Source organism: Bos javanicus, chromosome 11 (genome assembly GCF_032452875.1).
Source record: "Bos javanicus breed banteng chromosome 11, ARS-OSU_banteng_1.0, whole genome shotgun sequence".
Lineage (NCBI taxonomy): Eukaryota > Metazoa > Chordata > Mammalia > Artiodactyla > Bovidae > Bos > Bos javanicus.
The window spans coordinates 26273066-26300684 of NC_083878.1; the positions used below are offsets into that span (position 1 = coordinate 26273066).

General features: G+C 35.8%; 2 protein-coding genes across 2 annotated transcripts in view; one reads left to right on the top strand and one right to left on the bottom strand.

Annotated features, from left to right (window-relative positions):
* The window catches only part of PLEKHH2 (pleckstrin homology, MyTH4 and FERM domain containing H2), a 524875-nt gene that overhangs the window by 253672 nt on the left and 243584 nt on the right, over positions 1-27619 (top strand). The gene's annotated exons all lie outside the window — the stretch shown is intronic.
* LRPPRC (leucine rich pentatricopeptide repeat containing) overlaps positions 1-27619 on the bottom strand; it is a 99422-nt gene that overhangs the window by 35258 nt on the left and 36545 nt on the right. Inside the window, exons 15-25 of the mRNA XM_061432216.1 lie at positions 24861-24888; positions 22308-22365; positions 21115-21221; positions 20814-20891; positions 20439-20483; positions 19990-20094; positions 18885-19015; positions 18093-18178; positions 16464-16671; positions 8846-8970; positions 8224-8330 (exon numbers count right to left, since the gene is read on the bottom strand). Coding sequence (XP_061288200.1) covers positions 8224-8330; positions 8846-8970; positions 16464-16671; positions 18093-18178; positions 18885-19015; positions 19990-20094; positions 20439-20483; positions 20814-20891; positions 21115-21221; positions 22308-22365; positions 24861-24888 — 1078 coding nt within the window. The remainder of the gene's footprint in view (positions 1-8223; positions 8331-8845; positions 8971-16463; positions 16672-18092; positions 18179-18884; positions 19016-19989; positions 20095-20438; positions 20484-20813; positions 20892-21114; positions 21222-22307; positions 22366-24860; positions 24889-27619) is intronic.

A 27619-nucleotide genomic window follows, 5' to 3' on the forward strand; every position in this document is an offset into this window, starting at 1 on the left:
CCCCGGAGTTGCAAAAGTTGAACACGACTGAGCACACATACGCACACAGTGGGGGAGCTAGCTCTAAAATCCCTTCTTTATATGTGAGATCCATTTTGGCTTATTAAGGAAGGCAAATTAGAATAAAGCCCTGAATCTGATCTGTTAAAGAACAAAGGAAGGAGGAACAAAGGTTGGGAGACTGCTATAATCCAAAATTTTGGTCCTAAAGGCAAAGTCATAAAAAGAAGGGATATGCCCCCTGAGAAGATAGCAAATTTACTCTGGCTGAAATGTTATGGAAGAGAAACAGCAGAGAAAGAGAGAAGGAAAATTCAAGAAAGAGAAATTCTGGAGAAATTTTAAGTTGTTTTGGTGATTCAGATATTAAAGGTTGAGAGATCATGGAGGCTGAACTGAATACATGAAAAAGAAAGTGAAAGTGAAGTGTCAGTTGCTCACTCATGTCTGACTCTTTGAGATCCCATGGACTGTAGTCCACTAGGCTTCTCTGTCCATAGAATTCCCCAGGAAAGAATACTGGAGTGGACTGCCATTCCCTAGTCCAAGGGATTTTCCTGAGCCAGGGATCGTACCCAAGTCTCCTGCATAGAAGGCAGATTCTGTACCATCTGAGCCATCAAGAAAGCCCCATATTGAATACATAAATATATCAAATCAACAGGTCCAACACCTTAAACTTAATGAAACATTATATCTTATCTCAATTTTTTAAAAAGAGAGATCATGGAAGCAGAGGCAGAAATGGTGTAAGTGTACCAACAGAAAATCTGAAATTTCCAAGTCCATGACAACTACTAACTAAATAACCTCCACACTCACACCCTGAACTGAAGTTTCACCACCCTAATTACTCCTCAGAGTTGTTCTGTGAGGCTCGCAGGAAGATGCACATGAAAATCATTTGAGAAGTGTTAAAATGCTACTAATATTGGTTATACTACTTAGCTTGTAATCTAGGTTTGAACCTTAAGAGAGGAGGTTAGAAAGAAACGCTAAGTAAGTTTAAAGTAGACTCTTACTCATCTTTGTGTTTGTATCCTGAGAACTTAGCTGTAATTACTGAGCTGCTCAAAGAGTTAAGAATAAACTGATATAATTCTCTACAGAAACTTTTAATATGGTTATTTAACATTTCATGTCATTATTTAACTTTCTGTACTTGTTTGTACCATCTCTCCCTGGACTTAAGCTGCAATCTTAAAAAGATAAAATGAATCATCTAAACAGTGTTAATTTATTTAAATGACCCACAACACTTCTTTCCTGGGAGGCGAATGAACTTGACTAAAAGAATGAAGTCATTTTCTCTAAACAAAGAAATACCACCCTATTTTATCATAATATGTAGCAAAAGAAGTATAGGACTAAAACACTAGAACTCAGGAGGCCTGGGTTTTAGTCCAATCTTTGCTACTATGAACCATAAAAGAGGTATCATCTATAAACACACAACAAAATTTTTGTCTTTATGCATCAGGGGCCTTAAAAATAATAACATATGATCCATTTCTGAGAAATGATCCTAAGTAAATAATCTGAAAAACAAATAGGCTAGGAGGTAAAGATGTGAATTATGATGACTACTTACAATAGTGAAAAATGTTCTCAAAAGAGGAATGGGCAAATAATCTTATACAAAAGAATGATGTAGTCATTAAAAATGCTTTAGAACAGTTCTTACTGACGTTCAGAGAATGCAGAGAGAGCAATGTAGGGTGAAGAAAGTATTATGTAAGCTATATGATTCAATTTCAAGTATATACAAAAGAAATATGCATTGAATAAAGGACAGAAAACCTACAAAGATGACTAGATGAGTAGAGGCACTGATAGTGAGTCTTAATAAACTTGGTGTATTTTAAACAGTAACACATTTTAAGCTTTACTTGAATCTATACACAAGCGGAGGGTTTCCCTGGTAGCTCAGCTGGTAAAGAATCCGCCTGCAATGCAGGAGACCCCAGTTTGATTCCTGGGTTAGGAAGATCCCCTAGAGAAGGGATAGGCTACCCACTCCAGTATTCATGGGCTTCCCTGGTGGTTCAAGACGGTAAAGAATCCACCTGCAATGTGGGAGACCTGTGATCCCTGGGTCGAGAGGATCCCCTGGAGAAGGGAATCCAACCCACTCCAGTATTGTTGCCTGGAGAATCCCCATGGACAGAGGAACCTCGTGGGCTACAGTCCATGGAGGCTGCAAAGAACTGGACACGACTGAAATGACTAAGCACAACACAGCATCCACAGGGGGAACAATCAGGCTGCCGATCATCACTGGGAGACAAAACACAACACACAAAGTGTATTTATCTGATATTGAAGTTTACAAAAATAATTTGTGAACATTTCCCCAGTTGCACATTTCATTCCAGAATGTGCCAGAAGAATACTGGAAGGAACAAGGGACAGTCAGCCTACAGAGGATGAGACTGAAGATGAGAGAAAAGGGTTTGACTTCAACACAAGAAAGAACGTCACAGAGAAAGCAGAGCATAAAGCTAACATTCAGTGTTTAACACTGTCCCAGACACTCTAGATGTGGTCTTAGCAGCGTTGTCTGATAAAGCCTTAAGAGAAAGAACAAGGATAAAGAAGAGAAGTCCTGTCCTGCTCTGGTGCCTTTGCACAGGTAGTGTCCTCTAAGTGAGATGTTTTTGCTTCCACTCATTACCTGCCTTGCTCCTAGTTCATCCTTTAGTTCTCATCCCAAACATAACTTCCTCAAAAAGATCTATCTAGTCTTGAAATAGATACTTTTATAGCACGTTCTGTTACAATAAAACAATTATTGCACTTTCATCTTTCTAAAGTCTATCTTTAGGACAGACTGTAAGATGTGATCCATAACTGTTTACTGAAGGAAGGAAGGGAAGAGAGAAATGGAGGGGAAATTGATCACACTGGGAAGCCACGCAAATTTTAGAAACCATGCAAATTTTGTCCACCACCTTAGTTAAAGGACTTGACCCAGTTTTAAGTTATGAAATCTGCCAATGCCAACTTTATAAGGGTTCATGATGGGAGGTGCTGTTGTCAGACCTCAATGTATCTCAAGTCAGAGCTTAGATGCTCTTACGCCTCTGTTAATTCATCATTGTTGTTTGGTTGCTCAGTCATGTCCAGCTCTTTGCGATCCTATGGACCACAGCCTGCCAGGCTCCTCTGTCCACGAGATTTCCCAGGCAAGAATACAGGAGTGGATTGTCATTTCGTTCTCCAGTGGATCTCCCCATGTCTCCTGCTAGGCAGGCAGATTCTTTACCACTGAGCCACCTGAGAAGCCCTTAATTCACCGTCAGTCAGTTCAGTAGCTCAGATGTGTCCGACTCTTTGCAACCCCATGGACTGCAGCATGCCAGGCTTCCCTGTCCATCACCAACTCCCAGAGCTTGCTCAGACTCATGTCCATCAAGTCGGTGATGCCATCCAGCCCTCTCATCCTCTGTCGTCCCCTTCTCCTCCTGCCTTCAATCTTTGCCAGTCTCCTCCATACTTTCTGCTAATTCAGGTCACTAGCATTGAGATATCTACTATTACGTATCATTTAAAATGACTGAGTAAAGTGTCCTGAAAATCCCCACAACCACTATCCTAATTCAGATCCTATTAATCTTACTGTCCCAAACCTCCTTTCATCGATCACACATCCTTCTACTAGTATAAACTTCTTCCTAACATTGCTGAGAGTTCACTGTCTTCTGAATGAACTCCAGCCTGCTTATTCAGATACTGAAGGGTCTCTGCGAACAACCTACCTTTACAAGGTATTTCTTTTAAATCCTATACCCCAGGATGAAAGATTTATTTAGGAAATCAGGAAAAAAATAAAACTGGCTTTGTTTGCAGATGACAAGATCTTATCTGCAGAAAATACTAAAGACTCCACCAAAAAAACTATTACAACTGATCAATGGATTCAGTAAAGTTGCAGGATACAAAATCAACAAAAAGAAGTCAGTTTGACTGCTATCCACTAGGAACAAAATATCTGAAAAAAAAATTGAAACAATCCTAATTCACAAGATTATCAAAATGATTTTAAAAAACCAAACAAACCCTAGGAATAAATTTAACCAAGGCTATGAAAGATCTGTACATTGAAAATTATAAGACTTAAGTCAGACACACAACACACACACACACACTCATGCACACAGAAGTCCTGCCATTTGCGACAACACAGACGGACCATGAAGGCATCATGCTAAGGAACGTAAGTCAGAAAAAGGGGAAGACTTTATGATTATCACTTATATGTGAAATCTAAAAAACCCAAACTCCTAAAACCAGGGCATAAAACGGTGGTTGCCAGGGTCTTGGGGGTGGGGGAAACAGGGAGATGCTGGTCAAACAGTACAAACTCCCAGTTCTAAAATGAGTAAGTTCTGGGGATCTAACATACAACACTGCAATTAAATCTAATAATACAGCTTATGTACACACACACTCTCATGTATTTGAATGTTGCTAAGAACAGATCTTAAATGTTCTCACCATAGAAAGGGTAATTATTACATGAGGTAACAGAGCTGTTAAATAACACTACCATGGTAATCATTGTGTAATATATAAGCATATCAAATCAACAGGGTGTACACCTTAAAGTTATACAATGTTAAGTGTTACTAATATCTCAATGAAGTTGGAGGAAAAAAGGAACTATTTAGAGATTTCCCTTTTCTACTTCTTTGCTCTACCTCTTAATACCTTTAACACACTTCCAACCCCATCAAACTCCCAAATGTGAAGAGTGCTACCACATCCATCAATCCGCACCTTAAACTCCGTTATCAGTAAAGTCACCTTATTTCCTACATTAAGAATAAGTTTCTCTCTTGAACTCTCAAAACCATTTATATTTTTCTTATAGCAGTTAACAATTATCAGTCTAATACAGATGTTATCTTCATGTATTAATCTTATGTTCAAGAAGCTTCACATTAATTCCTTGAGAATCAATCTAGGTCTGATTTACTTTTCTCTCCCTTAGCCTTTCTTGTAGAGGAAAACAACACTCTTTCTGAATATATATAGAATAAGAACATATATATATCCTCATTACTGAAAACTCAAGAAAATACAGAAAAGTATATAGCAAAATACCAGCTATAATTCCACTCTCCTGCAATAAACGATGGTTAGAAATATAAAACTATGTTAAAACATAATACATTTATGATATATGTAAACCAACTCATTTTAAAAACACAGGTCATATAACACACCAAATCTTGTCTTGGTCTTCATTTAAGGAGAGCATAAAATATGACTGGTTGACTGGCTTATCTTATCTCCCACAGTGCTTAGGATACAAAGAAGCTTTATTGCATATTTTGCTTTGGAAATTCAACCCTAGTGAATCTACCCTTGGATAACACACTGTTGCATTTTGGGGAATGATAAAAATGTTGTTCAGTATTTATTATGTTCTTTCATATGCTGGTACTGTCCTCATTTATTAATATTCATTACTTTTAAGATTTTCAATAATCCTTAGAAAATCACAAAGGAGAACTCCAGGCCTTGAATTTTAACAATCAAAATATCGAGTTCCCCCTCCTACACTGCTGGTGAGAATGTAAACTGGTACAGTAACTATGGAGAACAGTGTGGAGGTTCCTTAGAAAGATAAAAACCGAGTTACCGAATGACCCTGCAATCCCACTCTTGAGTATGTATCTGAAGAAAAACACGATCCGAATGGATACGTGCACCCGGGTGTTCATTGCAGCACTGCTTACAATAGCTAAGACATGGACGCAACCTAAATGTCCATCGACAGAGGAACAGATAGAGAAGATGTGGACCATACATACGATGGAATACTACTCAGTGATTAAAAAGAATGAAAACTGCCATTTGCAGCAACATGGATGGACCTAGACAGTGCCATATTCGGTGAAGTCAGTCAGTCAGAGGAGGAGAAATATGGTACGACATCCCTTATATGTGGGATCTAAAAAGAAATGATATAAATGAACTCACAAAACAGAAACAGACTCACAGACTCCAAGAACAAGCTTATGGTTGCTGTTGGGGATGGGTGGGAGGGAAGAATGGGGAAAAGGGATAGTTAGGGAATTTGGGATGGACATGTACACACAACTATATTTAAAACGGATAACCAGCAAGGACCTACTGAATACCACATGGAACTCTGCCACTGTGTTAAGTGGCAGCCTGGATGGGAGGGGGAATTTGAGGGAGAATGGATATATGTGTATATATATATATATGGCTGAGTCCCTTTACTGTTCATCTGAAACTCTGATAACACTGTTTGTTAATTGGCTATACTCTAACACAAAATAAAAAGTTAAAAAAAAAAATTCAAGTTCTTACTTTAATTCAACTCCAACTAACCATTAACAAAAAAAACTAAAAATGTGCCTCAAATATTTCCATATATTGCATACCTTGCCGTCCTACCCTAGGGTACTGCAAAAGGATTCTGTAAAGCTATTCTCTATCCTTTAAGCAGTTCTATACACTTTCACTATAAAATTCTGCCATCAGTATACAGCCATTCCTAAATGATTACACTCAACTAACTGTTGTACACTGGCAAAACCTTAAGTAATTAAGAGGTAGCCTCCTTCTCTTGCCTGTTCACGTGACAAGAATGTACCTTACACTAAAGCATAATTTTGTGAATTATGTGGGGTGAAGAAGACAACAGAGTCTTTACCTTTAAGGGGCAAAGAGGATTAATATTATTGATTACTATCATAATCCAAGAAACATGCAAGCTGCTTTACATACTAAATTATGTGATTGAATCTTAAAGAAAGATACTATATTCCATTTTATAGATGAGAAAGCTTAAAAAGGTTTAGTAACTTATTCTTTATCACCATAGGAAGTAAATGACAAAAGGAGAACCCACTCTTAAGCCTTCTGCTCTTCCTATTACGTCTTGCTTATTACACAAAGAGAGGCACCTGCTTTCCTGCTGTAGAACTTCTAATCGCTATTGTCTAAATACCTGAGTTTTATTTCTGCTCTGATCGGTGCCTTACTATATTGATAACATGCATACAGAGGAGCAGAACTCAACAGGCAGACAGCTCCCCTCATCTTGAGATACCTACGCTGTGCACTTTCAAGTGAGAGAATTTATACCATTTCCCAGAAAATACAAATGAACTACTAGAGCTACAAAGGCACCTGTCCGAGACAGTACAACTTACTTCCCTCTGCTAGAAGGACAGACTGGATTAAAGAGGAAAAAAGAAGAAAGTTCTGAATTAATTTCACAGTCCTTTTTCATGCTAGACGTTTCTCTTCTTTGAAAAATGTCAAGAGAAACTAGTAATTTTCTGGGTTGTGTGCCTGTATTTTCAAACCCATTATACGCAGTCATCAACATAAAAGCAAGGAGGCCAAAGCCTACGTCTATGTCTCGTCCATCGTGGGCACTTTTGGGAAAAGACATGGGTAGCAAGCAGTAAGGTCTATCTGAGAGAAACATGATGACTGATATATTTACAAGTTTATTTTACACACATTAAGCAATATCTAAGATGATGTGTCCGTCTTCTATGAAATGACTTTTTAGGGGACACAGGACTGTTTTAATAGTGAAATTAATCACAATTTGGACAGACTTCATAGTTGCCCTTTGACTTATCAATTTCAGTAAGCAAAATTTCAATCAAGCCTAGATAAAATATACTAATCCTAAATAGCCCAGGTTTGTCACCTACCATTTCCCATAAGCTGCTTACCATAGTGAAAAAAAAAAAGAAGAAATTTTAAATTAAATGCCAAACAGTTGCAGACAGCACTTGTTTGGCTGATTAACTTGTAGACAAGCATTACAAATAAATCTGAGCATGGTCTGCAGCAAATTAAATTCCACTGCTTTTAAGAACAAAGAATTCCTTGGCAAAGAGGATTAGCAACTTTACACCCAGGAATGCCAGTTTAATTTAATTGTTCCACAATCCAAGATTTAATATGCAAATGTCATTTTGATATATAACAGTGAATTTAACAAAGTGAAGAAACAAATTCAATATACAACCAGGCTGCCTTTTCTGAACTGTAATTACATACAATAAAGAAGCTGGCCGAGTCTCCCCCCAACCCTACATTATTGGGACTGAATTATATTAACATGAATCAAAAAAAGTGTAATTAAAGGTTAAAATTTTAAAACATATTCTAATTAAGAGTCTAAATAGCTGTACAATTACAATACTGTAGTTAACATCATACCTCAATGATCTTCTTGGCCTCTTTGTAATTTCCCGTTTGTAGGAAGGCAAAGAAGAGATCATAGAGCATAGTCATTTCACCCTGTTCTTGGCTCACAAAGTCCATTGCTAGAGAGGAAAGAAGAAAATATATTAGAAGAAAAAATATAGAGTAACACAGTATCACTTGAAGAATTCTGAACAAATATCAGAAAACTTTAAAATAAATATTCAGAATAACTTAAAGCTTATAGCTATATGAAACAATTTTCTGTCACATTCTTTACCTAACAGCATATATTTATGACATTAAGCACCTATGACTAGTTTCAAAGAGAACTGGTGAGATTAAGGATGAAAATCCCCACAAAGACAGCTCATCAACAAGTGGAGCAAAAGAAAAACAACAAAGGGCAACTTTTCAAAATGAACAGTTACTAAAAACAAGGACATCTATAATGTTAAAAAATTTACCTGATATTCTTCTCTTCAACTCAGAAGCGCAACAAAAGAAAAGTTTCTCTGGATATGCTTGTCTTTCTGTTAAATTTTCTCCTCACAGCAACACATTAAGATTACACAAGCAAGAAAGAGGAGGGAATAAAAAAAGACTAACAGCCCTAAGATATCAGAAGGTGACTAACCTTTCTGAATTAGCTCAGTCTCGCCTTTCTCTATCAGCTTACACAAGACATCATGAATCCTTGGCAGGATTTTATACTTTTCATAGCAGTCAATGGTGCTTTCAAGAGCAGCAGGTAAGTCATCCCTTGGAAACAACAAAATATTAACAATGAAAAAATTTATCTAATTAATCTGAGAGATACACAATGACCAGTCAAAAAGTACACAGGCAGCTTTTACTTAAGTAGACTACCACAAAGCCAAAATGGAAAAACAAACGAAGAAGAAATAATCCTTATATAAAAATCAATGTTCTGAGTACAGACATCATTAGTGGCTCCTTGCTTTCTCTGCTTCACCTTTTATTATTTCACTTGCTAAATGGCACTTTTTAGAGAGTCCAAAAGATGAAGGCATTTCGTCATATTATACAGAAGTTGCTATAAGAATGCATTATTTCTAAAAACAAGGACTACTGTCAAATATTTTTTCCAACCACTTAAGTTTATGGTTCTCAATTTCAGATTTGGGAAACTTTACTAAATGTGCATCAACGGTCATCAAGAACTTTTCAAGCACGTTCACCATTCTCATCATAATTTTCAAACTGTTGCCTCTCCAGATAAGGAGGAAATAACTTCAGGACTCACAGTAGGTGTGTAATTAATTAGAGTAAAAAGATATTTTCATTAAGTTATTTATTAAATAAGAGTATGGAAATATATTCTGCTGCTGCTGCTGCTAAGTCGCTTCAGTCGTGTCCAACTCTGTGCAACCCCAAAGACGACAGCCCACCAGGCTCCACCCTCCCCGGGATTCTCCAGGCAAGAACACTGGAGTGGGTTGCCACTTCCTTCTCCAATGCATGGAAGTGAAAAGTGAAAGTGAAGTCACTCAGTCTTCGACTTAGCGACCCCATGGACTGCAGCCTACCAGGCTCCTCTGTCCATGGGATTTTCCAGGCAAGAGTACTGGAGTGGGGTGCCATTGCCTTCTCCGGAAATATATTCTGTGGGTCCTCAAAACCTCTTTTATCCTTTGGGAAACAACAGTATAAGAAGTTATTAAGACCTTGGGAAAGCTGTTTAGATAATGTGATCCATGTCTACCTGCCACTTTCCTTTATTTTTCAATAGATGAGGAAATTAGGGCATCTAGAGATTGACTGATGAGCCTAAGGCCACTAGGAAGGCACTGCCATCAGGTCACTGGACTCCCCCTTTCAGAGTACATCTAATTACACATTATGCTCTATTAAAAAGCAATGTTGTTCCTTTAACCTAATAAGGTGATATAACTTGGAATAATAAATTTAAAAGATTATTTAAAAGAAAGTATGAAATGTACTTAGAAAACAAACAAACAAACACGGTTACAGGTATGGACCAAAAAGTACAGCTAGTGATAATCTTTGTGGAGAAAACATATTTCTCTCACATGTGCAACAGTTTTTGAAAGGAAGAAAAGCCTTTTAAAATTTTCCGCTGAAGCCCTAACATTTTGGTTCATTTTGGTTCATTATACAAATGTTATGTTGCCCTAGATTGAATTACTATTTTATCCAGATTAAGATTTTAAACTGTACTAAGAAGTACAATACCATGAAGAAGCGTTAATTTCACTGCAATAATACTGACACAGTGAAAAGGAGCCGATCGGAATGGAACTCCACCTCATCCCCTTACTGAGCCCTGTTTACAGCGCATCTTCTGGTACCCCACGGAGTCATTTGAATTTTTGTCATTTGGGGTGAAGACTAAATTATAGGTTAATTTCAAAACTGCAAGTAGATGTTGCAGGCTAGATTACTGTCATACAAGGGAAATGCTACAGAAGCTACCACATATGATATAAAGCTTTATATAATCAGTATTTTCCTTTGCTTCAGATACAAGTTATTACGTTTCCACAATTCCAGTTAAGGGAAAAACTACCAAAATATTTTCAAAAGAAAAACTAACACATAACAGATTTTTAAAAGGCAGGATGATTTGCTTTTTCAGGTCAATTCCCAAACTGCAATAGTATTGTATCTCAATTGTATTTTCCCTACATTAGGTCAAAGCCATCAATAAATGAATGAATAACTGTCCGGTCAATCAAGGAGACACACTAATAGTCTTTGGTCTCCAAATATATGCTTCTGAAGATTACACATGCTCAGAACAAAAACAGAAAAGGATGGCAAAATGGAAATAATTCATATATATATGTTAGTAATTTTAAATAACAATGTCACTGATCCCAGGTTGCCAACAAAATGAATTAAAAATCTGTAATGAAACATTTCATACCTACTGATGATAGAAGTAACTAATGACTAGTCATTTCTTTTCAATTCCTATTTACATTCTGACTTGCATTTGGCTGGTTCATGTAACTTTAAGAAAGAGACAAAAATGTCCATTCCTCATATAATTTGATGTCATCATTAATCTTTCCTATTTAAGCCTGAAAATTCTGGTTATGGAAATGAAAAATATGAGAAAGTATCCAAAACTGACATTGCTACAATAGTTGTATACTCATAGGACTTTTGAATTTCAACCCTAATTGACAAGTACTACACATAGCTTGGCTATAACAATGTGACACATTTCAAGAAGTGGTGATAAAAAGTAGATTATCTCAACAGTTGAACTCAAGGATCTTTGGGTCTCCTCTCAGTGCGAATACTCTAACGTGAGGTTCTATGAACTGGAGCTTAGTGGGTTCATCATCTCAAATGTTTCACACCAGCAGAGAAAACCATCACATGACTACTACTTGTTATTAGGCGGGATTACATCAGTAAGTGCAGCAAAATATCAAATGGAAAAAGGCTGAAACCGCTTTACACCCAAAACGTGGGGGAAGGTTCAATTAATCAGTGTAATTCTATATCCTAAAACAACTTTGCTTTCCTCTGTATGCTTTAAAACACTAGAACTGATTTAAAACTCTACTCTAAATAGAAATAAAAATTTAGCCACTGCTATCAGAAACCTCAAATAATACTAAGTGAAAACCAACTCTAACATACTATTATCTCTAAGAAAAATCCACTATGATATTTTCAATGACTAGATACCCCTCAAAGTATTTCAATGATATACATAATCTTCATAAATAAAATATATGCTAATAAAAAGTAAGCAATCATTTAAAAGTATTTGTGACTGATGCAAATTAACTCAATATGACTTTAATCAAAATTCTACAAGCCGATGAAATAAAAGCAGAATCGAAGAAAGATTTTATAACAATACCAGAAAACAAAGCCCTCCTAACTCAAATTTCTTTATAAATAAACTAGAAATCACAAATGGGTTTCGTACAAACTTGAACTGTTAGAACAAGAGCAACCAGTGATAACTATCTATTTACCTATCGATAGCTTTAAACTTAGTCTGCTTACCCATAACTTCCAATTCAGAGAGTATACTTAATTTAATCAAATTTTTAAATGACAAATATTGATTTTTTTAATTGGAATAAAGTGCTTCAACATTAGGCATAAAGTGCTGGTGAAGTGGCAATTTACCTAAAGAGCTTACTGACTGAAAAGCTCTCAAAATCTGAAATCACTAGAGAAAAGAAGGTCGTTGAGGGGGGGAAAAAAGTTCAAAACAAGGGAGAGGGGGAAAAAACACCTTAACACTCTTAAACACCGACTATTCTATAAATCTTAAGCAGATGTTCAGTGTGGAAAGAAATCATTCCAGGAGAAACCACAGACTTTGCAAAAATTATTCCGTTAAGAGAACCAGTCCCTGAAAGAGCTAAATGTTTTTTTTTTCTGTTCATCATCTATAAATGAGGAATCTTCAAGGAGACTGGTGTTGCAATTACAACTAATCCTCCCCAAAAAATTAACTGTGTTGAAGGCTTTGTAATTTCCCTAGGTACAATTTAGCTGTCACTTACTTTAAAATTTACTCAAACACGCGTTCGGAACAGCACTAACTTCACATGTCAAGTGCTTTCCAGCCAATTGAGTCTAAACTGGAAGTCGGTGTTAAACAACTGAATGATTAGACAAGATAGCTCATTTCCCTGCTCTTTTGTTCAGAATAAAATGCCACATTTACATTATCAGGCTCAACAGGATTTTCTGACAGAGGGAGAAAAAACCCTACTGAACACTGTCCGTACTAAGCACATGAAGCCTGTCATTTACCAATCATCCTTCAAAAAGCAATAGCCATGAATGTAACTTAATTACGACCCAATGATCCTTGACGAAAAATCATCTTATCACTGTCCTGTTCCCCTAGGGCAAATGAACCACTTTTGTCCTTTGGCACGGATGATGCTAAATTCTTAATTGCAATAATGGAGTAAAAGAGCCAAACCTCCTTAATTTCCTTTCAGCACATAAAGAGTTTTACTCTAGAAGGCACGCATTCCCATAAATAATAAAAGTATCCAGTACAAATGAAGATGCCAAAATTAAAGGGGAGTGTATATGACAATAACCACCATCCTAAAAAAGTGTATTTCCCACTTCTGCAACACACTGAAGTGTTACAGTATGTGAGTTTTAAAATGTACTGGCATAGGTTCATCGTACAGAAACTGTGACCTTTATGAAGAACTCAAGATTAACACAGCAAGAATTCTGGGAGGATTATATGCACAAGTCCATGATTCACTTAAATGAAATGCATGTGGGTATATACAGCTTATAGCACAAATCAGCACAGAAAAATCCTTAATGGAAAGCAGAAATTAAAGTTTCTTTGATCATTTGCACTAAATAATCCAGTTAAACAGCTTCAAATATTTTTCATATGCAATGAAACCAAAATGGATCAGCTATACAAGAATTTTTGTGAATCTGAAACTGCATCATACAAATTCTTAGGCTTTTAAGACTAATGGCCAGATTTCATTAATTTTATTTCCTTTACCATAGCATAAAGACTAATCAAAAGCTCTTTTAACCTACTTTAAAACATTTTTCTTTCTTTCTTAATATGGAGTATCCAGGTCATCTTTCTGAATTCAGAATGATTTCAATTTAAAAAATATTTAAGTAGTTACAAAGGAAAATGTTAAATGTTCATGTGGACTACATGTAGACATGTGGCTTATAGAACCCCAATGTAAACGAAACACATGAAAATTTTGTTCAATTTAGCATGCTTCTTTTCTGTTCAGTACAAGCATTATTTTGATAATACAAATCAGATTAAACAACTTCTTCAAAATTTTGCAAACCCGTCATTATTTTGGATTTCCCTGAGCAAACGAATAAAACCAAATGCATTATTTTTCATAACAATAAGGATTTTATACACTATCCAGTAACAAACAGATACAATTACATTTCTCCTGTGTTTTCGCCAATGCTGGAAAAATCAGTTCAAAATTAAAACCTACTGAATCTTAAAGATCACCTTTCTAAGGAACTCAACCTCACAGATTTGTTCCAGAATTACAGTATGTAAGTGACAGCCTTCTTCACAGTCTGGCAATGATTTTCCAAAAAGGAAAGGATGAAGATTTTGTACCATGCTTTGAAATGTTTCTCTTAATTTTACCTCAAGTTTGAATAAAAGGCTCATTATCCAGATGAGCTTATACCTGCTGAGGCCAGTTACATGATATTATTGAAGACCAAACATATTTAATCAAGTCAAATATATGTAGACTTTTGGGGAGGCCAGTGTAGTTAATCCTAGTACTGCACTTGTCATGATTCTGAGTAATTAGCTATCTTCCATCATTTGGGAAAACACAATTGAAAACAAGTTTCAAAATCAATGTTTTCCTCCAACTTAGCCCCGACTAGGAGTGTGTTATTACTGTTCTCTGCAAAACATGAAATTTCCTTTATCTCCTTAATTTCTTCTTTCTGACTCTAAAATAGAGTCGACAGAAAGTTTTTATCATGACAGATGAAACTGAAAGATCTTGTCAGGGAAAAAGCCTCTGCAAAGCACAGACAGCAAAAAAAAAAAACAAAGTTAAGCAAATAAAAACAGAAGGTAACAATTTCTCTTTATATCTGAAAGCAGTAAAAAAAAAAATCATAAAAGGTACTAATTTACATTTCTCTAGCCCAATTAACAGGGACAGTCAAATTTAACTGAGACAAACAAATCTCTGTACTATTAAATCAGAAGCACAGAGTATGCTCCATGTTAACATCTGAATCCCATGCTTTTTCCATTTTCCTTTGGGGGAAGTTCTCCTTGGTTCATGAGCCCCATCTGCAGACCTTTCTCGGAAAACTTTTCATCTTCTGTCTCACGATATTTCTGTTTGTAAGATACTTCTCTACCATGGCCTCATTTTCATTGTTAATTATTTTATTTTTGCCCACTGATGGAGGAGGGCCTAATTCTTCTGGGCACTGGGCCCATTTCTTTCAAACCCCTATGCAGAGCTCCACATGCAATCTGCAGAGATGGGTCTTTTGAGATCATCAAAAAAATTCTTGGAGGAAGCATATTAATTACAGGATTTCTATATAAAGTTGGCTGTGAATACCAGAACTCAATAACACAGTAATTGTTTGAATCACTATTCTTTAAAAAGATGTAATGCTGAGATTGTGGAGGTAAAGACTTAGCCAAATCAGCTAAGTTGATAAACTGTTTTTTGATTGGATGTCAAAGAAAGTATTTCACAAAACATTTGTGTGTATGAACCTGTGTACACATATATACATATGTATAAACATAACATAGTTAGATGTTTTTTATTCCACACCTTCAATTCAATATTAAATCATTCATTATATTCAATTAATTGTGCTCTTAGTAAATAAAGAAAAACTACCAGAAATTTGGGAAGAATGTGAGTACACTAAGATTTATCATTTACTCTTCTCCTGGCATTGATACAGCAACATCCAAACTAAATGAGAAAACCTCAATCACAAAATAAGCAAATTAGAAAACTGCGCTAAGTCATGGAAGGGAATGGCAATGGGGTAAGATCTGAGAAATTTTTAAAAACAGAAAAGAAAAACAAATGCTAGAGGAAAAGAAGGTAATAAAGGATGCTTTATTATCTTACTGAAATGTTTCACTCTGTACTAGAACATAGATTGACTTTATGATTTACACTTGAAAAAAATACCTTAAATTGGGCACCAACATGAACATTCCAAACACAGACATTTTCAAACTCAGTAAACCTTACCCTATTAACAAAATTCATCTTCTTGCCACAAGACACAGAGACATCTTCTACAATAACTTACCAAAGCTACAGTAACTCCTGTGTTGGTATACGCAGTTAAAACACTACACGGAAAAAAGGATCCCTCAAGAGACACTGCCACATCACAACATGAACAACAGTGATGAAGCATAACCAAAAGCCCTTGAGAATCGTTTCTTATATTTATTAATAATTAACACTTATAAGGCTCAAAACTGGGGAAAACTACATTTGGTTTCATGTAGCATCATCACATGCCCCACCAAAAAAAAAACCCGACATAGATCATTCCACTGAGAAGTAATCCATAGGACCACAGGATTGTTGGCAATTTTAAAGGTCACCTACACCATAGACATTCTCTTATTCGGTGGTAAATAAGGCTTCCGCAACATCACAGAGAATTTACAAAATAAAATCCCTGTATGATTAGATTCATTATTTCAATGCCAACATTCAAAACTGAAAATTCAATTAACTTACTTTTCCAGATATAGGGTGACCAATGGGGAACTTAAGGTGGTAGATGGTTTCGCTAACCCTAGGGTCACGATGGCTTCGTGCAACTGTTTTACTGTTTCAGTTTCACCTCGTAAAGCTGCGCCATTTAGGATGTGGAAAAAGGACAAGACTGTTGCATCTTTGATAAGAACATCCTTCTCTTTCATCTCCTTTAGAATGTTAATAGCATCTACAATGAAGTAGCACAAAAGACCCTTAGGTAATTTCATGTAGGGAAAACAAACTGCTATTAAAACAGCATTTCAAGCCCAGCAGGAATGTAAATTCTAGTGTATAATGCCGATTTCAAGTTAATTACTACTTGCATTTCTAAACGAGACTACAATTATAAATCCACAATAGCATGGTTTTATCATTTCCCTGCAACTTTGACTACAAATTATAGATAGGGACTGTGTGCCCACTCTGCACCACATAACCCTGTACGGTCTGCCCTATAGCTGTAAGATCCTCCTAAATGGATGCTTTTATCGTTCAGAGCTAACATCTGCTAAATCACACCATTGTTTCTTCAGCAGATGGCTTGTCAGGAGGCCAGATAATAAAGATGTGTTTACACTGTATATACGGCCAGACTAATGGTCTGATACCGATAGGGCCTGTTTGCTATGTCGATACTAATTAGCCAAGCAGAGCCAATGAAAGCTTTCCAAAAGACTGCATGTTAATACATTAGATTCATTAAGCTTCATTAGGAAGGCAGAAACAAACATTTTAGGATATGGAATAAGTGCATTTTTATAATGTTGTTATTAATTACTGCACACACAAAATGTTTTGACCACTTTATAGAAAGTGATTTTAAAAAGGAGGCTAATCTTCATAAAGGACTGTCTGTGTTAGAAAAATTTCCTAGGGAAAAATTCAACGATTAGGTCAAATACTTTCTCCATACATTTTTCTCTATGATGATTTAAAAACAAAAAATCTTCTCTAGGAGTAAAAGGAAGACAGGGAGGTTTTTTTTTAAAGTTTCAAAATAAAGCCAAATGAGAAAGTTAAGAAATAAATAGTTAAGAATAAATTATTAAGTATAATTATATTAGGCTTAGCATTATCCCAACTATAAGAAAGTTAGAGGATACACATCAACTATATAATCAGTTAGGCTCTCCCTGCAAACTTCTATATGAAACCTTATTGAAGTATACATTTTGTGAATGTTGTTAGAAGTGAAGACAAAGATGCCTGCAAAATTCATATTCTTAAATAAAGGTTATATTTACAGGATTTATGTTCAGCCTTCCAATGTTCTTAAGCAAAAACAAAGCCATTAGTGCAGGCATATAGGCAAATTGTGCCATAAGTCATGATCTTCAAACTCAATCCAAACAGCAATGCTAATAAAAACTAGCTGCAGAAATGCAAAAAGCACTGAGCTGTGCAAATGTAAACGACAAGCTTGCCAATCCATTAAAACTAATGGCCTACACTGTCCATGCAGCTCTGGTTGGATTCACATGCAAATTTGTATGCAAAGTGTTCAAGCACTTTGCAGGATGGACATGATATACCATTAGTATCAATTCACATGTTATTCCAGTGGCAAGATACTCGCATCACACATTTCCTTTATGTGCTGATGCTTACCTTGGAGCTTGCCATGTTTTCCCAATACTTTAACGAGTCTTACATACTTGCCGGTGTCAAGGACAGCAGAAGAATCTAAACGGTCACTAAAAATGAAAGCCATATTTATATAATGTTAGAAGCTGTTTAACTGTTAATAGCAGTGCAGTATCTACTTGATCACTTTTCTAAAAATCTCAGAATCTGAATTTTTATTAACACTGGCTTCAACCTTTTAGTTCAGGTTATTTTGGGGGCCCTATACAATCTACATGCAATTATATTCAAAGAAGTAAAAATGTAATATTACATGTATACTACATCTTTCCATCTGCAAATGATACAAATAAGGAATGCTTCTGTTGCATGGCACTTAAGGTAATTCTCACTTTGTTGCAAATATTGAAATACTCCCAAGAGACATTTTTATTTGGTAAATCTATCAGTGGGAAGCCAAGGATACCTGAGAAATGGACAGAATTCTGTTTACACTATAGTACAAAAAGGGGAATATTTAACAAGCCTTATATAATAGTTACAACATCACTGTTGTGATATGCAGTTGTATAATCAAGAGGAAAAAAATCTTGGCTTCAAGGAATAGAATGTCTTATCACACTTAAACAAAGACTCCTTGCTGAAAACAAGCCATAATTAATCAAAGAGTATTACAGTATGAAATTTCAAAAGCACTCACAAAAGAGAATTTTTAAACTTTACATTATATGAGAGTGGTATTCACTCTACATGAGCCATCAAGGACTATATAGCAGCGTAAATGCTGATGATTTGTTTCAGTGCCAGGGTACTCACAATTCTCGTTTCAGGTTCAATGCATCTTCTGCATTATCATGTCGACAGCACAAATTTATTAAAGCTGCATAGCCACCGACAACCATATCTGATTCATATTTTGCCTTCAATTCAAGAGCTTTTTGCATGTTCTAAAATAAAGGAAGGAAATGAAAAAGGAGAAATTAATATAAAAGTGTAAAATTTCTAGCTTCCATGTTCAGAGTGTAGAAAAAGTTAACACTACTTTTAAAATAAATGGATACACATTATTAACTTCATCTTGCTCCCTGGTATTTTTAATCCACCTTCTAAAAAGCAGGAAAGATATATATGAAGGATTCGAAAGATTTGTTATCTGTGCTGCAAAACTGATCACTATGCTAAATTTGATGTTTTAGGTTTGGGTACTGTATTATGAAAAATGACTTCCAGATTAAATATGTACCAGGTGAGTCCAATTTCCATGCACAGAAATATATATTTCTGTTCCTCAGTCTGTAATGTGCAGGAAATATTTTAGAATTTAATAGCGCCATATTATAACCTTAAAGTCAGCTGTATTTTTTCCCCCTAAAAACACAGGCATACGACCAAATGACACTGAACTAGAAACTGAAAAAGTCTAGTGATATACCCCAATTGCAGACACACACTAAAATGAACACAAAGTACAGCTGGACGCCTGCTGAAAAAAGGCAAGAGACCCTTTATCTCAGAAAGAGCTTTTTTCCAGCAGGAAAATGGAATTTCAATCCCTGCATTAACAACCCTAGTAATATTTGACTTGCAAATGACTACTGCATGTATCAGTTGCTTGACAATCTAGATATGAGAGACCGGAGCCATGGCTTGAAAGGACATTTGGCATGTATGATAAACCTATCACGGCTGTTACTATCATTCACTTTGCAGATTATCGTAAACAAACTACGGCAACCCGAAAACATGCCATTCAAGGTGTAGCTGAAGTTAGTTAACCTCTCATTTAATTGCATTCTTCACAGACATGATGTACAATAATCAATTGTAAAAATAATAAATTTCATATTGGGCTTTGCTTACTTTTATCTGTAAAGAGTTTTTTACCTTAGTAGCACATTTAAAATATTTAAACAAACGTTACCTCTTCTGAACACAGCATTAATATGAGCTGCTTTAGGATATCACCTATAGGTTGATTTTCAGCTTTTAGCTTTTCAAGCTTAGACTCCAAATCAGATGATGAAGGCTGCGAGGTAGAAATGGGAAGAAAAAAGAAAGAAAGAAATTTACTACAAAAAAAATGCACCCTTTGTCACTCTTCTCTTTAAACTGCCCTTTCCTAAATGTCATAAATGCTATCAAGGATATTCAGGTGGGGACCTGGGATGGGCTCGAGGGGTTTATAAAGCTCCTGATATTATAATGCAGATTTCTTAGATATAATTTCTGGTAAATGGCTTTTACCAACTTCTTAGAACTATGCTAGAGGCAAAAATGTTAGGAACCACTGGTTTTAAAAGGACATAGTCTAGAACTCTCATTAAATGAGGTTATTACAGCATGTAGAATCTACTCAAAGAACATACTTACTTTTCTAGAGTCTGTCTTCTCTCTTTCAACCAATATATTAACATCCTAAAATCAGGATTTAAATTAAGATTAGAAAACATATGGAAAATATACTAGCAAATGTCAAAAGCAAATTTTGGAAGTCTCATTTCATGTTTCCATTTTCCAAAATTTTCCTGAAATTCTCTTCAGACTTTTTAACCACTGTAAAAAACACTTTTAAATACATTCTTCAATATATAAATAGCATTCACCAATAATCAACAAAAAGCCTTGTTTTAAAGGCTATCATTTAAATAAACTTTTGGCCAAAAGCAATATATTTAAATAAAACTTTGACATGCCTCTATATATAAATTAAGCATTTTAAGAAGTTGATTATTATTTCACACACACCTTAATCAATTCAGGAACATGGTAGCTATCCAGCAGATTACGAATGCCTCTGTAGATGTTTTCAGGAATTTTTACATTCTGTGCAAAGGGGAGGGAGGAGGGAAAAAAAAAAAAAAACACACAAGTTTTAGACAACCAAACTGAAATTTGTCTAGCAGAAATTATCTCGGACATAATTTAAGTCTCCAACTCATGTATGTCATTGAGAAGTGGTCTGGTTGTACTTAAAAGCAGCAATTTCAAATCTAATAGATACATGTCAGACAGGACAGGCATTATATAGCAAAAAATGAAATGGTACCATCTCCTTCAGCTGATGGAAGTATTGTCTCAAACGCTCCTCCTTGGCCTGTACCTCTGAGTCACTCATGCTGTCAATCAAGTTATAAAGAAAATAGCCAACAGCTTCTGTGGAAAAAAACAAGAGAAAGCATTCCACTAAAATTACTGAGACTGTCATGTTATCAAGATTAATTTATAAGAAATCATTTTGGTGTGAGATGTCACCCTGATGAGAGGCTCTGAAATGGCAACAATGATCACTGAGGCATAGAGATTATGTGGTTTGGGAGCACACATCTAACTGGTGAGTGAAAGGAATATTAATTATTTTCAGACCGAGTGACAGCTTTTCGGTACTGAATCTTACTTCAATCTATTTTTTTCTACCACTCTGTGACAGAAGTGGTCCTGCCCAAGGCCTTACCCCTTTCCTGTCCAAATCACAAATAGTGAGAATAAACAAATGCCTCCTATATATTTCTATATTAATTTTTGGTGGGCAATATTTAGGGAAACATAAAATTAGAGGATTGGTAAATGTTGAGTATAGAAAGTTAAATAATTTTAATAAGATGTAATATTCCTGTGGAGAGCTGCCTATTAGCCAATGAAAAACCGAGATTAACAAAGATGTTTCATAACAACAGTAATTTTCCTATGCATCCAAGCATAAAATGTATAGGGCCATGTGTTAATACACAGGATAGAAAAATACGAACTTTCAAGAAAGATACCATATGGTTTTGTGTGTGTGTGTTTTAACAGAAAACCACATATGCTAGGCTTTATTACATGAAAACAAAAATCATTAAATGTCAAAATAATGTATTTTGGGTAATAAATAGTGGAAAAATCTACAAGACCTCTTTATTATTTTATATGTCTAAATTATACCTGCAAAACATTAAAGTCACATAAACACTAAAGATTACTGATTTTTAAGGCTATTTTGATGGATGCTATAAGAAGCATTTCCTCAATATCTGAAAAGAAAAACCCTCCCAACCCTGTCTTTAGAAAAACAATTATGGTAATACCAAACACCTCACAGATCTCAAAATGATGAGGTTATCAATGTAAAGATTTATAAACAAATGCTTTCAAATTTCACTTTCAAAAACAAAATGTTTACTGCTGTAATCCTTCTAGCCCATCATTACACAGAAGAATGGATTTGTGGATAAGTTACAATCATCAAAATTGAAACGCTACCCGTTGGTCCTGGGGGCTCCTGGCAATAACGTCCATCCTTGTACAACAGTTCTGTTATCTGGTAAGACAGAAAATGCGTGCATTGCAGCAACAGAAGCAAACTGAACAAACACAATCTGAAATTGAATTCTTGAAATAATAAAGCCTCTCCCCAGTAAGGTATTACTCTATGTCACAGTAATTCAACACCACCCCCACTTGCCAAGGAGATTGTTTCGTTTTTAAATAACAGGTTAGTCTTTTAGAACAAAAACAAAACAAACCCATGTTGAAGGAAAACTGCAGTATTTCATGATACATCACTAAGAAAACCTCTAAACTGTTCTGGTTACATATTGTTTTAAATAAACTGTTACTGTAGAAAACAGCTTATAGGAAGTATCAACCAATGTTATTTGTCATTGTATTGTTTTTGGTCTTGCTGAAATTCAACCAGTTTCCTCCTTTTAAATGAAGTTTTACAGCAGTAAGAAAGTAAAATATCCTGAAACACTAAATACTTTTTTAAAAAGTTTTTCAACATTTTGCCAGTCATTTTAATGGCGTTAAAACAAAATGGAGGCTTTCCTGGTGGCTCAGATGATAAAGAATCAGTCTGCTATGCAGGAGACCTAGGTTCAATCCCTGGGTCAGGAGGATTCCCTGGAGAAAAGGGAATGGCAACTCACTCCAGGATTCTTTCCTAGGGAATTCCATGGACACAGGAGCCTGGCAGGCTGCAGTCCACAGGGTCGCAAAGAGTCGGACAGGGCTGAGCAACTAACACTTACTTACTTAAAACAGAAGGGGGTCAAAAGTTGTAATATGTTTGTTCTCATTGATTCTTATCAACTGAATACACAGAAACTACAAGACTTACTCTTCAACATTAACTCTACCCACAAAATTTCAATTAAAAAAACCCAAACCTATTTGATGACAAAAACAATTACAAAACCTATGATACTGAATGTAACTTTTGAACACAGTATTTTGACTATGTATCAACAGGCTGAAGATAGTAGAAAGGAAGCATAGGTTTCTGAAGTGATATGAGCTACAAATTCTCAACTACTTCATGTGTATACTACAACTGAACTTATTTGCTCTTTAGATAGTGTCTGCTCAGTTGCTAAGTCATGTCCGACTCTTTGTGACCCCATGGACTGTAGCCATCAAGCTCCTCTGTCCAGGAGATTCTCTAGGCAAGAATACTGGAGTGGGTTGCCGTTTCCTTCTTCAAGATAGTGTTTGGCCACAGCACAAGTATTAACAACTAAAACTACAGTTACTTCTCTAACTATGTATTTTCTAATATGGAAAATTAGGTAAACCTGATCATATCCCACTTCACTCAACAATGAAAGCATGATGTGATAACAGCAATCCAAAGGACAGTAAGGTAGAAACTATTTAAAAGCAAAGCAAAACAATCCTATTTACAATTTTTTTTTAACCAACCCAGACATGTAGAAGATAGACAATAAATTCTACCAGAAGTTGTAGCCATACATTAGACATATGACAGCCACATTAAAACCTAATTTAAAAGACACATTTAATAAGCCAATGAAAAAGTCTTTATAGCCAAAAAAAATTGCTTATAAATATCTTAACCACCTATTATAACTTACATAGTATGAATGGCCATTTAATACTAAAAACAGAACTGAATGAAAATAAGATTTTAAGAAATATTTAAAATGGGAATTCCCATCAATAATGTGCATTCTGATTGTGTTGTTGTTTATTAGCCAAGTCATGTCTGACTCTTTTGGAGTCATGGACCTTAGCCCAACCAGAATCCTCTGTCCATGGGATTTTCCAGGGAAGAAAACTGGAATGGGTTGCCATTTCCTTCTCCAGGGGATCTTCCCAACCCAGGGATCAAACTTACACCTCCTGCATTACAGGCAGATATCTTGTAATTCAACATAAGGATTGTTGTACTTCCTGCATAAGAGCAGTTAACTTCTTAAAAAGATAGCAGTTTAAAAACTGATGTATCATTCACATATAGATATACATATAGATACACTTGACGCTCCTATGTGGCACTAGTGGTAAAGAACACCCTGCCAATGTACGAGACGTTAAGAGAAATGGGTTTGATCCCTGGGCCAGGAAGATCCCTTGGAGGAGGGCATGGCAACCCACTCCAGTATTCTTGCCTGGAGAATCCCTTGGACAGAGGAGCCTAGCAGGCTATAGTCCATAGGGTCGCAAAGAGTCAGATACAACTGAAGCAACTTAGCACATATATAGATATATACACAAATATGTATAACATATATAACACGCATATATTTTTAAAAATAATTATTAAATACGTATGATCACTGCCATAATGTTAACAGTTGTTTTTTAGAAAAGTTGAAAACTTAAGAATTTAGGACTAACTCAAAGTCACTTCAACAATAAATTTCATGATCCAGGAAGGTAGTTTTAAAACTAAAACTACCATTTCAAGATTCTAAATTCATTAACATAGAGTGATGTATGATAAATGTATGAAGCTATTATAACTTGCTTTTTATTTATCACACTATGATTTGCAGTATTAGGAATACTTACCTTGCTCCAAAGATTTATATTCATAGACCTGCAGGGGGCAGCAAAGGATTGAAAATAAACCCAGAGGTTTAAAAAACATTAAAATATACTAGCAATCATTATATGCAATACATAGATCAAAGCCTTTAAAAAAAAAAAAAAAAAAGTTTCCAAAATCAAAGTTAATTTTCAGGGCAAGATAATTTAGAAAGACTGATTCACTTATTTTGAACCCTCAAAATAAAGAGTGGTTTGGACACGAACCACTAAGAACCATCTCTAAACCTTGGGGTCCCAGTTTCATGGAGCAGGTATCTGCATGGTCTCTAAGGATCTCCCCGAGACTGCTTATTACTTGTAATGGTAAAGGCAGTAACTACACAGTGGAGACACTGAACCAGTATCTTCACTGAGTGATCAAACTTAACATCACTAATGAGGTGCTGACGGACACATTTTAGATTTAATTTCCCTGAGAAAAACAGAACAACATTCCTGTGGTATTCCAGTCAGAAACGTAACATGAAGTTAAACATGAGGAAGCATCATGAGGAACATTCTAGAAAATAACTGGCCTGTTTTCTCCAAATCTATTAGTATCATAAAAGACAAAGGCTGAAGAACTGTCCCAGATTAGAGAAAATTAAAGAGAAAAGATGACTAACATCTATTCCTTGACTGGATTCTGCATAGTGAGTGAAGTCGCTCAGTTGTATCCGATTCTTTGCAACCCCATGGACTGTAGCTTACCACGCGCCTCCGTCCATGGAATTTTCCAGGCAAGAGTACTGGAGTGGGTTGCCATTTCCTCCTCCAGGGGAATCTTCCCAACCCAGGAATCAAACCCAGGTCGCCCGCATTGCGGGCAGATGCTTTACCATCTGAGCCATCAGGGGTTCTGTATAGGAGGAAGGAAAATGAGGGCCCCTCCAAAAAAAGAGTGAAAATACTTGACAGAACTGGTATATGAGCTCTGTTAGATAAAAATATTCCATCAACGTTAAATATTCTGAGTTTGTCGACTGTGATGCGGTTGTATAAGGAATATCCTTGTTCTGTGGCACTGTGTATCTGTCACGTGCCTGCCTCTTTGTGACCCCATGAACTGTAGCCTGCCAGGCTCCTCTGTCCATGGGATTCTCCAGGCAAGAATACTGGAGTGGGTTGCCATTTCCTTCTCCAAGGGATCTTCCCGACCCAGAGATCGAACCCATGTCTCTTCCATCTCCTGAACTGGCAGGTGGATTCTTTACCACTGAACCACCTGGTTGTGTAAGGGAATATCCTTGTTCTGTGAAATTATATACTGACATATTTAAAGATAAAGCATCATGACATATGCAACCTAAGCACAAACAGCTCCAAAAAATTAACATTTATGTGTATGTGTGTGTGTGCGTGCGTGTGTGTGTAAAGAAACGGAAAGTATAATGATAATTTCACAAAATGCTAAAAGTTATTAAATGGGGTATGTAAGAGATCTCTATACTACGCTTATAATTTTCTATAAATCTGAAATTATTTCAGGAAAGCAAAAAGAACAGCTCACTCAAATTGTGACTGTTAAAAGGACAAACTATTTATAAAATTGGGTAACCAATGAACACTAGGTCTTAGACTATTTGTAATCTTTGTAAACTTAACGTCTATAAGCTTTGTATATTTAATTCAAACACGGAATCTACTTTCAGCAGATTAGTTATGTGTTTTAATGATAATATTACAATGCAAACATAATGTATATATTTACTATAATTATGTATATTATACTTACATTGTAAAAATACCCACAAAACTTACAGACCTCTTAAAATCGGCACCTACAAAAATTCACAGGCCTCTTTAAACTTGAGATTGAGCAGTTTAGAGTGAACTGTTTTGGTACAGTGAGTTAATAAGGCACTTGTTTTTACTTTAAAAACATTCCAAAGGAACTACTGACACACGACAACTAGGATGGACCTGGGGGCATTACGCCACCTGGAAAAAGGCAATCTCAATATACGATTTATGTAATTTTTTTCCATTTATGTAACTTCTGCAAACTAAAATTATAAAAACTGAGAACAAATCAGTGGTTGTCACAGATTAAGGATGGTGAACGGAAGCTAAAGAGGCAGTGGCAGGGAGGTGGGGAATTTGTAGTGATGGCATAGTTCTGTATCTTCACTGCAGTAATGGTTACTCAAGTCTATGTATGCGCTAAACTGTCAGAACTACACATGTACATTGTACGAACGTAAAATTCCCAGTTTTGGTAATGCACTGTAGTTATGTAAGATGCAACCACTGGGGGAAAATGGGAGAGTGCATATAGGCCGTTTGTGTCTTATCCTTGCAACTTTCTGTGACTCTAAAATTATTTCAAAACAAAAAGTAAAACATGTCCCATGCCCTGCCAGAATCCTCTGCCTTATGATAAAATCATTCCTCCTACTAAAACACATTGAGAAAAAGTTTTTAAAAAGATGAACCTGTATTTGTAAGTGGAGAAAAATGTTTACAAAGCCCTGCATTGCACACATATTCTTTTTCATTATAGTTTATCACAGGACACTGAATACAGTTCCCTGTGCTTACAGTAGGACCTTACTGTTTATACAGTAGTTACCATCTGCTACTCCCCAACTCCTGATTTATTCCTCTCCCCCTTTTCCCCTTTGGTAAATCATAACACCCTTATGATAGACAGTGAAGAACTAAAGAGCCTCTTGATGAAAGTCAAAGAAGAGAGTGAAAAAATTGGCTTAAAGCTCAACATTCAGAAAACTAAGATCATG